This window comes from Parasteatoda tepidariorum, chromosome 9 (genome assembly GCF_982258835.1).
Source record: "Parasteatoda tepidariorum strain Cologne lab strain chromosome 9, Ptep-v5.0, whole genome shotgun sequence".
Classification (NCBI taxonomy): Eukaryota; Metazoa; Arthropoda; class Arachnida; order Araneae; family Theridiidae; genus Parasteatoda; species Parasteatoda tepidariorum.
Window position 1 is genome coordinate 15,842,617 of NC_141763.1, and position 10,042 is coordinate 15,852,658.

The 10,042-nt window shown below is 31.7% G+C and overlaps 1 protein-coding gene across 1 annotated transcript; it reads right to left on the minus strand.

The window, feature by feature from the left end:
• Window positions 1-298: 298 nt before the first annotated feature.
• LOC107448855 (uncharacterized) lies at window positions 299-4,966 on the minus strand. The gene has a single exon (XM_016064209.5). The coding sequence runs from the start codon at window positions 4,597-4,599 to the stop codon at window positions 3,151-3,153; it is 1,449 nt and encodes a 482-aa protein (XP_015919695.3). The 5' UTR covers window positions 4,600-4,966; the 3' UTR covers window positions 299-3,150.
• Between the last annotated feature and the right edge of the window lie 5,076 nt (window positions 4,967-10,042).

Here is a 10,042-nt window from a genome sequence, read left to right on the forward strand (position 1 = left end):
TTGCATATTACAGACACTTTGAACCATTAAGTTTGGCATTTAGTTTGTGAAAGTCCAATTATTAGAAAATTATTTTTTAGGGGGGGGGGTCGCTATATCTTTTTTCCTTAAGATAAAGACAAATCCTAAATGTCTATTGGTCTATTTTTTAAAAGATAAAATTTCAAAGTGTGCATAGAATAAAAATATTTTTTCAAAGGATTGGTTAGAAGCCGTATTTAGAGTGATATATTTTGTATTTAAATAAAGTGAATTTTTATTGATTATTCAAATAAAATTATACAAACAGTGTTAAAAATCTGGAAATAAATATACTTTATTAGACTTTAATGGATACACAATGAAATACGGAAAGGCACTTAAATATTTTGTAGTAAAAATCTAAGTATTCCACATTTTGAAAATTAATGCATTGTTTCATAACAGGTTAATAAATGCATTTTTTTTCTTCAAAAAAATTATAACTTTGTAACAATATAGCAACTATCAAACTCAAACACAACAGAAAAGGATACTTATCCATTTTACTGGCATAAGTAAATTCAGCTATTTTATTTATTCAAATAGAAAAAAGGTTAAAAAATCAAAACAGCTGAATTTACTGTTTTTGCATTGGCAGCTATTGTCTGCAAAACTGAAAAAGGCCCAAAAATTTTATGTCTTTTTTCCAAAAATTATATTTATCCAGACATTTTTAAATATAATGTGACAAACAGACATGATTATTCCTAAAGCTATCAGTTCAAAACACTAAGATTAATGCAAAAAAATACGTATATATATATATATAATATTACAATATTGCAAAAGTGATTTTTTTAAAAAAAAAAAGACTACGCAGAGCAATCCAAAAGTTAAAACAATAAATGGCGGTTAGCAACAGGATTAAAAATACATAAGTAGACATGCAGTGTTATTACAAAACAACTTAACAAATTTATTACTATCTAACAGAATATACCTTACGAAAATAGAATAAAATTTCATAGCTCTAAATTTGATCAGATTAATAAACTTTTAAATCAGGTATAGATTATGTTGATAATAGCACATTTTAAGAATAAATTTACAAACAATAAATCTAACTCAATAGCATATTTACTTTGTTTCAACTTATTTAAATTTAAGACTTTCAATTCAAATATGTCCCTATGCCCAGTAGCAGTAATAGTGTGAATAGATTTATTTTGGCCTCTCAGAAATTCAATTTTGTTTGTTATTTAATTGATGGTATTTAATTAAATTTCTTCAAGACTGTTTTATTTTAAAAAGCTAAAATCAAAATATTTTTCATTTTAATTTTGCTATTACAGATTTTTTTTAATTAATAACTCTCAAACCTTTTTTTACTATATTATTATTATCATCCATAATTGTAGTATCAGGCATTCTTGGCTTTAAAAATGTGAAAATTTTTTAAGTGCAACATCTGGATATAAATGTTTTACAACATGCTCTGCAGATAAATTTTAGAATTATTTTCAAAGTATTGCCGATAAATAGAAAGATACCTGCAACTGGGCTACTATTACATTTGCTTGATGTATAACATTTCAACCATCTATAAATTGTTATGTGTTAGTACAATTTCGAAGAAAATATTTTCAAAATATCTAAAATAACACAAAAAGAAACCAATTATATAAGTTCTGTAAAAAGGAGCCAGAGGAATGTGTTCTATGAATCTAAAATTATTGTGTTATGGTAAGAGTTTAAAATATTTAATTGATTTAAATGTATGATTCAAAGAGTAATAAAAAATAAAAGTTAACACATTTTTGTTACTAGGTATTATTTTTCAGCCATTTTTGTATTTCATTTTATTGGTCATTTATTTAAATAATGTGTAATAAAAGGGGGGAGGGAGTATGGAAATATTAATTAAAATTGTTTGCGGAACAGAACCCAAATTTTGGTCCTTTGATGGTTCACATGTCTAGGTTTTTCTGAGAGGCAACTATTTTGAGAAAATTTAGACATATTTTGTGTAAGTTAAAAAATCAACAAAAAAGTATGGTTAAAAATGGATTTATCGTTTTTCAGGGTTGCCACTCAAATCTGGAAGAAAAAAAAATTCCCTGTGTTTTCCCTGTACATGTTATACACAATATATTAAGAGGGAACAACAATTACTGCGCACTTGTGGGAGCTATATTGGGATAACTATATTTATTAGTTTCAATTGCTAGAAAAATAGCTGAACATAAATAATGCATTAAATATATTTATGGTAAATGAAATAATTTAGTATAGCTGAAATATGGTTAAATTTCCCATAGATTTCGCTTTGAATGGTCACAATTTTTTAAAAGACCAAAATAAAAAAACAAAATTCACTGCATTTTCCCTGTTATTTTAGGTGATTTTTATATTCCCTGTATTTTCCAGGTTTTCCCTGTTCTCCCTGTGGAGTGGCAACCCTGTTTTTAGGATATAAAAAAATAAAATTTTAAGAATAAGTATTCTGTGAAACTACCGTTTTTTCTAAAGCTGAATTTGTGAAAGTACAGCTAAACGGTAGTAAATTTGTCTTAGACAGACCTCTGTTCACTGGACTGTAATAAAAAATGTCATGGAAAAATTAAAAGCTATATTATTTTCTTATACAGTAGAGAACCGATTATCCGGAACGAACGGGACCACCGCGATTCCGGATAACTGATTTTTCCGGTTTTCTGAATCGCTACAAAATGCCGTTTTTTTAATGTTTATAAAACGAAACTAAAAAGTTATTTTGAAATAGTTTTAGAAATAATAAAAAATGATAAATAATAATACACTTAAGTTTAAATAAGGAAAGAAATTATGAAATAAAAATTATATACAGGCTTATATATGTTATTAATAACATTAATAACATATATAAGCTATTTTTGCTTATGTGAGATTCGTCTACAAACGGCTTTTAATCCGTCCTCTAAATCAGTTCTTTCGTCAACTCGATACGCCGTACACTCTAAATAACAAAATGGGCTCAAAATCTTGCAAGAAAAAAAAATTTTTTTAATGGAAGAAAATTAATTTCCGGTTCCAAATTTCATTACGGTTATCTGGTTTCCGGATAAGAGGTTCTGCACTGTAATTGGAATTTTAAAGTGATTAGAAACACCTTCCACTGGCTTTTTATCACACAACTCATCCACTTTTTGATCACAGATTTGCTTCAATAGATTCTCCTCGATCATCTAAAGCAGAAACATTTAAATGTTTTCGTTTTATGTGTCGCTTCAAGCCAGAATTTCGAGAAAAATATATGCCGCACAGATCACAAGAATAGCGTTTTTCACCCGTATGAGTAAAATAATGTTCTTTAAGCTGAGTAGACTGCGTGAAACGTCTGTTGCACATTTCACACTCAAACGGTCTCTCACCTGTATGAATTCTGACATGAGTGGTTAAATTACTTTTTCGCTTGAAGCCTTTATTGCAATATTTACAGTAAAATGACATTTCTTCTGAATGGACAAGCATATGTTCCTGCAAATCGGAACTTCTAGCAAAGCCTTTTTCACACACAGTACATTTGAAAGATCTTTCCCCAGAATGTGTCAGGAAATGACGTTGCAAGAGAGCTTTAGAATGAAACTTTTTCGAGCACACCTCACAAGCGTAAGGTTTGTCATTTGTATGGGTATAAGAATGCTCTTTGAGGCCACTTTTTTGTCCGAAACATTTATCACATATAGGGCATATATAGGGCTTCTCACCCGTGTGAACACGATAGTGATTTCTCAATGCGCTACTCTGTTTAAATCCTTTATTGCACATTTCACAGAAATAAAGCAAGTTGCCAGTATGCAATAACTTATGATTGCGCAAAGAAAATCGAAGTCTGAAGCTTTTAGGGCACAAATCGCATTTGAAAGGTCTAATTGCATTGTGAATGCCTTCATGCCTTTGAAGGTTTGATTGGTGTTTGAATGCTGCATTGCATATATTGCAAATAAATGGTCTTTCTTCGGCGTGCACGCGAGAATGCCTATCGTAGTGATATTTTTCAGCGAATGATTTATGACAAACTTCACACGAGAACCGTCGTTTTGATTCTTCTTTGTCAATTTTTTCAAACACTTCTTTACCTGGGTGCATTTTAGCGTGGAGTTTCAGGTAATGTTTTAAGCGAAAAGTTTTCTTGCAAACTTGGCAACAGAAGGGCTTTTCTTCGGTGTGAATCGTGGAGTGGCGTTTCAAATTATTTAGCTCCCTAAATTTTTTGTTGCAAATTCCACAAACGTGATGCTCGTTTTCAATATGTATTTTACAATGCCTTGTAAGAGTACTTTTTTTACTGAAACTTTTATTGCATGTATCACATTTATATGATTTTGGGACTGAGGTTTCACTAGAAGTTTCATCTCTCATTTCATTTAGGTCATCTACATCCTCAGAATCAAGGCCAACTTCGTTTTTAATAATCAATTCGGATTTAGGAGACAAAGAAACATCCGAAACGCTAGTTCTGGAGAAAATATCTTGGCAAATTAAAGTAATGTTCTGGGATAAACCAATATCACAAGGTGCTGCCGATATAGATTTTGCATCATCTAACAGTTCGGTTGAGTCAGTCTTAATTGTAATTCTGGAATTTATAGTAGTCATAATGATGTGTACTGAATAAGAAAATGATTATTTAGAAAATACGTATTCTAGGGGAAAAATTTATTTAAAAAATCCATTATACATATTGAAATAATATTATGAAAATAGAATAAATCATATCACTTCCATTAAAGATATACAATTCGAGATGTCTATGAATAAATTGTAGAGGTACTTTAAATGAAAAATATACGTTCGTTTCAACTTGATGACTCAATATATAGTGTATCTAAGTATACTAATATTAGTGATTACGAGATATAAATTTCAAATTTATACAGTCGAAAGTAATAAATAAATATTTAAGTTTTATACAAATTGAAACTGTAAACAAAAATACAGATATGCGAAGGATATATAGAAAAACTCAGTCAGTTTATAACTTGCATAAGTTTAGCTTATAGCTTAGATGGATATAAATAAATTCTAGGGTCAGTGATGACGTAATCATGACGTCGAATATCAATCCCTCCCTCTCAGCGTTCCAAAGCGCAAAGTGATGCATGTTTTGGATAGAAAATGATCGATTTGATGCAATAGCATTAGTGATTCCTAATTTAAAAACAATAAAACACTGGTTATTAGTTTCAGTTTTGAAAGATTGTTACCTAAAAACCTTCAAAAAATCGAATTTGATCAATAATTAAACTAAAAACTATCAGCTTTCTAACGATATATTGCTTTTGTTTGAAATCCACATAGAAGTGCCCTTAAACTTAATTTAAAAAATGTAAACAAACCGAAAACACCCATGCCACGCCTTTGACAGACTATTTCGTAAGCATTATAATGTCCATTATTTTTTTGCATGTGCCATTAAAAAATTATTTATAATTTCAACTTTACAATATCTTTAGTTGATTGTAACTTTAACTGGATTATTTGTTTGTTCTTTATTTCCATGCGATTTTCGAGAATTTTGAATATAAAACTGAGATTTACATTAGTTTGATTTGTTAAGTCTATTTTTGTTTTGTTCTTTTATTATACTGTTATTAGGTCATTATTTTTATGTTTTTTTTTTATTCTTCATTACGTTTTTGTTTACTTTCTTAAAAGAAAAAAAATAAAGTACTGAAATGCAAAAAAAACATTGCTTATTGGCGATCGAAATGGGCTGCAGGTGGCGCAGAGCAGAACTCTTTTTCTATGGCAACACTTCACATGCTTTCCCCATTAGCGTGTGGAAAGTCATAGAGGAAGGAAGTACGTTAGTTTCTCTCTTGATTTTCATATAGATTAAAATCTTTTAACTTGAAAAACTATATGGAACTGAAAACTACATTAAACATAATTCTAAAGAAAAGTATCACGGAAATTTTTAAAAATATTTTTATTAAGTAAAAAGGAAAAATATTAAGAAAAGGGAAAATATTGTAGTACATTCCTATATAACTGAAAAGAGGAGGAGAGGGAAGGGAGAAGGGCTAAAGGCATGAAACCGGTCTCTCCCCAGATGGCGTATTCGAGTGTTGCGATCGCGAATGGACCAGGATTGTTTTGAAGCTGTCATTACCGGCATAGATTAGGAATTTCGTTTACATTATTCGAATTTACCTTGGACCGGATTTTTTTTTCTCCCTAATTTCTAGTTACATCATTTTGAATTTTTGTTTAAATGTTCTTTACATAATATTTCTAATTTCGAAGTAAATTCTTATTTACAGTTCTTTGTTAATTATTTCTGTGTTTAGAATGTTTATCTTGAAATATGCATTTTCTTAGATTTTTTTTGTAATATTGTTATTTTTTTTTAACAAAAATACATTTAACTGATTTAAATTTAAACAAAACATCTTGGTAAAGACTTGAATATCCAATTTTCATGAATAAAATTTATGGGTGATTTATGAATTATACAATTTTATAATTATCGCATTCAGTTTGATCATTTTAAGGGTTTTTTATTCGCTCGAAAAGTGAGGAGAGTATAGTATAAAAACCTATTTTTCAGTCAAATAAAAGAAACATTTAAGAGTAATTTGTTTGAAATGTAAACAGTATGAGATTTATAACTTAGAAACAATAGGATTTTTGAATTTAAATTTCAAATATCGTTGGTAGTCTAATATTTACGCTTTAAATGCAAATAACTCAAAACTATGTTTTTTTTGCTTCGATGTACCTTTTCTTGAAAACTATTGATCACAACACTTTGATTTTTGATTTAAAAAGTTCCTTTAGTACTGTAGTTTGTGCTGAAGTGAGCAGTTTTTTTAGAGAAACTTAATATTTTTTTTAATTCAAAATTTTCGGATGAAAATGTGAAGCTTTTAAAATTTTCTGACCTGCTGTGTAATTTATTTTTTTTAAATTTCCTTTAACTTACTAAATTTAAAAAAGTTCACTTCAGTATAATCTAGAATATCTATTACATACACAAAAAAAATTTCAAAGCTCTAACTACGATACTTTTTTTAAAAAGGTACATCGAAATATGCCATCTTAACATTGTCAACATAGGAGGTACCGAACCCCATTAAGTTAAACACGGATGACGCTGAGGGTCAAAATTCACCGTAAGACTTCCGAGTAACTACTTCCGACTGATTTTTATTCCTAAGCTTGAAAAAACACGCCATCCAATATTATTATACTTCTAGTGCTCTCAATATATAACGCGTTCTTTCAATTTAACTTTCAACAAAACAAACAAAAAATGAATTTGGAAGACTCCGCAATCTTGTTATGATGCTACCCCGAAATAAAACAAACGGCACTATTTTACATAAATGAGGACAAATAAGGGAGCACACTCAAAACATGGCAGGCCTTACATCTTATTTATGCTGTGATACTTTTTTTTAATGGCGGGCACTTGGGGTTTGTCCCATTGGCCACAGAAACTGCTACTCTCTTCTCGTTACCTAGTGGGCACCTGTGGCGAAGCTACTGCTGTGGAGCAGCGTCGCCCACGTCACACAACCACAAACCCGTTTATAGGGCGAATCACTTTCACACAAAGAGGAAAGAACATTCATGTCCTGAGCAGGATTCAAACCCGCGGCCAATGGCTCTGCAGTCAGACACGCTAACCACTCGTCCACCTGGTCGGCATGCTGTGATACTAATTTTGTTAAAATTATTTTAGACTCATGACCAGTTTGAATTAATAAATTACAGTAAACTCCTATGAATGGTAAAATTTCGGGTAAATTTAAATACAAATCACAATAACAAAGCTTTCTAGAATGTTAAGCCTATTCAAACATCTCCTCGTAAGCATAACATAAGCAGAATGCCTGTTATTCTGTCGGTCTGACTGTGATGCGTTGAGGGTTAATATATGTATAAAATTTAATATATAAAATTTAATATATAATTAAGCGCAAATGGAAAGAAATTAGTCATAACTATTAATTTATTAAAAAATAGTCTGTAATAGAGCAATTGGTCTGTATTTTGCCTATAACAGTTATATTGGTTAAAACAAAACGCGTTCTATAACTTGTCCAGTGGCGGATCCAGCGGGGGATCATAGGGGTCATGACCTCTCCCCCCTGAACTTGTCACATTTTAAAAAGACCTAATTTTAACTGAATTCTCACATGCAGTATCAAAATACATTATCTGAAATACAATAACAGAAAGAAGACTTATAAATAATTTTTTTTTATTTAAAATCATTTACACTTGGACTGCGTATTACAATAATTTCAACTCTAAACGCATTGCATCCAGACTGTCAGACAAACCGCAATTGTTTTACTTTAGTCTATATTTATACACAATATATGAGAATTGTTTTAATTTATATAAATAATTGGATATTTCCTTAGAATTTTTCTGGGACTATTATGAATTTCCAGTAATATTAACGTCGCATACAAGCCAGCATTTAAATATATTGCGCGTTATTAAGTACTCAATTTACTAATAGAAATATGATTTTATACGTTTGAGTATTTGAATGAAACCTTTTGCAGCAGCATTTAGAGAAGGGTGATTCGTTTCGAAAGGCCATGATGGCAGAGAGGCCAACAGTTGCGGATTCGTTCAATTTACTAAACCAAGAATCATATCACTCATGGGCTGCAATCCTGCAATGGCTGCAATTAATGTCCTTAAAAGATAAATAAATATGTTGTCCTAGAAATTTTAGGTAGTTGACGCAATATATGACTTTCAATAGGACGAAGACTTGATTTCTTATATATCCGATTTTTTAATATAGTATTGATGGGTGGAAAAAAGAGTGCAAAGCGATAGATAAGTCAGTAACAATTTATGGAAGCAAACAGCATTTTACCTTAGAGTAATAAGAGACGATTACTGAAAAATTCTGCGGGTGGTGAAAGGCGTGGGAATCAAGAAAGAGAGGGGTACATTATTTTGATCTCCTTATCCCTTATGAGATAAATTTTCGAAAGGAAAGGAAAACTACTAATTGATGTCGGTTACACCAACATAGGGTACGCAATCAATTAGCGCTAACATAAGATTCTAATCTTGTTCTAAGGCAGCAAGCCAAATTAGATAAGTTTTTTTTCTCATGATACTAATTTTTCAAATTCAATAGTTTACAGGCGATGAACAACATCATGATGGAACCACTAGAAGATCTTGGTAAACACCAAACCCATTATCTAACCAACGTAACGATGGTTGGATGGTTAACATCCAATTGTGACAAATGATTTCCATTTACTGACATAATCAACTATGTAATCAACTAATACTCCCCTTGTAGCAGGTCCACAGGTGCGGTGCAACAATAATTCTGATAAATTGTCGCTACTAGGCCGGGATAGCCAGGTGGGCCGGGTGGGGCGTTGGGCCCATGTCCAGGAGTTCGTGGGTTCGGTCCCCGCCAGCCGAAGACTCCCCGTGTTGTAAATGGTGACTGATGCACATAAAATCTGTCGAGTCTCAAAGTCCTCCATGTTCCCATAACAAATCAAAACCTCTGGGGGTACTGATCCAGGAGTTTCCTTGCCTCCTGGATTGGTTCAAAATTACAAGGCTACGGCGTTGAACACTAGTAGTCTTAAACCCCAAAACTGGCCGGCTGTTCAACGGCGCTCATAAAATAAAATAAAAATTGATGTCGGTTCACCTTCCATTAAGGTGAACCGGGTTCGAATCCTGGCAATGGTTGGTCGATACCAATTCCGCATCCGGCTTGCACCGACCACAGTGCTGACGTAAAATATCCTCAGTGGTAGACGGGTTAGAGTCCCCTAGCCGTCAGGCTAACTGGGGGAGGTTCTTCTGGTCTTCTTTTCCATGTAACTCAAATGCTGGTTAGTTCCATCGAAAAGTCCTAAACTAAGGCAAATTTCTCCCAATACTTGATCTAGGAGTTCCCTTGTCATCTGGATTGGGTTCAAAATTACAAGGCTACGGAGTTGTAAACCCAAAAATTGGGTCGAATGTTCAACAACGGGTATTAAAATAAAATAAAATTGATGTCGGTAATGAGTGGGTTAGGGTTTTCTGTGCA

What these genes read in the sequence shown, in the direction of transcription:
- LOC107448855 (XM_016064209.5), bottom strand. Translation starts at nt 4,599, where the DNA reads ATGACTACTATAAATTCCAGAATTACAATTAAGACTGACTCAACCGAA.